A 1,364-nucleotide genomic window follows, 5' to 3' on the forward strand; every position below is an offset into this window, starting at 1 on the left:
GGCTCTAGGGGTCCCGTGGGCGCTCAGGGGGCAGGAAGGGGGGGTCTGGGGGTGCTGGTGGCAGCGGTGGATCGTTGAGGTGTTTCTTGTCCCGGCCTTGTTCCCGTGTCCGGGTCCAGGAGGGAGAGCGGAGGTAACCGGCCCGCGGTGCTGGCTGCAGCCCTGTGGGAGGGAGAGAGGGGCTGATGGATGGACAGAGGGACAGACGGGACGGACACAGGCCTCAGGGCCTGTTTTGGGACTGACAGGACAGACAGAGGGCCTGGGGCATGGTGGCAGACAGACAGATTGAGGACAGACGGCCCGGCTGACAGACGGACCATGGATGGACAGAGGGCTCGGGGCCTGCTCCCAGACAGACAGCTAGACAGACCAGAGACAGACAGACAGCTGAGGCCTGCCTCCAGATGGGCAGACAGATGGACAGACTGCAGACAGAGGGCTTGGGGCCTGCTTCTGGATGGATGGACAGACCAGGGACAGAGTGACAGCTCGGAGCCTCCTCCTGGACAAATAGACTGGGGACAGACAGAGGGCTCAGGGCTTGCTCCTGGGTGGGTGGATGGACGGAGGGACAGACTGGGGACAGACTGGGGATGGGCAGACAGCTTGGGGCCTTCTCCTGGACAGACAGACAGACAGACAGACAGAGGGAGGGAGGTCTGTCCCCACGGCCTCACCACCAGGACCCTCTCCGGCCACGTTCTCTTCATCAGAGTCAGCGAAGCCCTCAGCCAGCTCCTGGTCCGACATGTCCGTCAGCTCCGTCAGGTCCAGCAGGTCGAAGTGCACCTCCAGCGAGGAGACACTGCTCAGGGGCTCTGGGGGGCCACGGGGGGCCGGGGGAGGGGGCCGAGGGACACAGGGGAGCTGGGGACTGGATGGAGGACACTGGGATGGGATGGCAGTAGCAGGGGGAGAGATGAGGGGATGGCAGGGCCAGGGCCAGTTGGGGGCTGGTGGGGGGATCCCTGGGGACAGACAGGGGACACTAGGGACAGGTAGGGAGCCTGGGGGCTGGCAGGGGACTCCAGGGACTGGCAGGGAACCACAGGGATCCTGGGGACTGGCAGGGACCCCAGGGGCTGGTAGGGGACACCAGGGGACAGGCAAAGGACCACTGGGGGACCGAGGGGGTTGCTAGGAGCTGCCAGGGACAGGCAAGGGACCCTAGGGAACCTTGGGGACTGGCAGGGGACCCCCAGGGGCTGGCAGGGGACTCCCAGGGAGAGGCAGGGACACTGCTGGGCCACACTCACGCCTGCGCTCGGTGACCTGCAGGAGGCTGGCGCTGGGGACGAGGCCACCCGGCTCCTCAGGGGCTGCAGGGGGCTGCGGGGACGGGCCGTGGCGGGGGGGGCCTG

At 67.2% G+C, this 1,364-nt stretch overlaps 1 protein-coding gene across 1 annotated transcript in view; it reads right to left on the bottom strand.

The window, feature by feature from the left end:
- Positions 1-4: 4 nt before the first annotated feature.
- Positions 5-1,364, bottom strand: part of DBNDD1 (dysbindin (dystrobrevin binding protein 1) domain containing 1) — a 3,772-nt gene continuing 2,412 nt past the window's right edge. The window contains exons 2-4 of the mRNA XM_010008462.1: positions 1,260-1,361; positions 681-821; positions 5-162 (exon numbers count right to left, since the gene is read on the bottom strand). Coding sequence (XP_010006764.1) covers positions 5-162; positions 681-821; positions 1,260-1,361 — 401 coding nt within the window. The remainder of the gene's footprint in view (positions 163-680; positions 822-1,259; positions 1,362-1,364) is intronic.

This window comes from Chaetura pelagica, unplaced genomic scaffold, assembly GCF_000747805.2.
Source record: "Chaetura pelagica isolate M959 unplaced genomic scaffold, ChaPel_1.0 scaffold232, whole genome shotgun sequence".
Lineage (NCBI taxonomy): Eukaryota > Metazoa > Chordata > Aves > Apodiformes > Apodidae > Chaetura > Chaetura pelagica.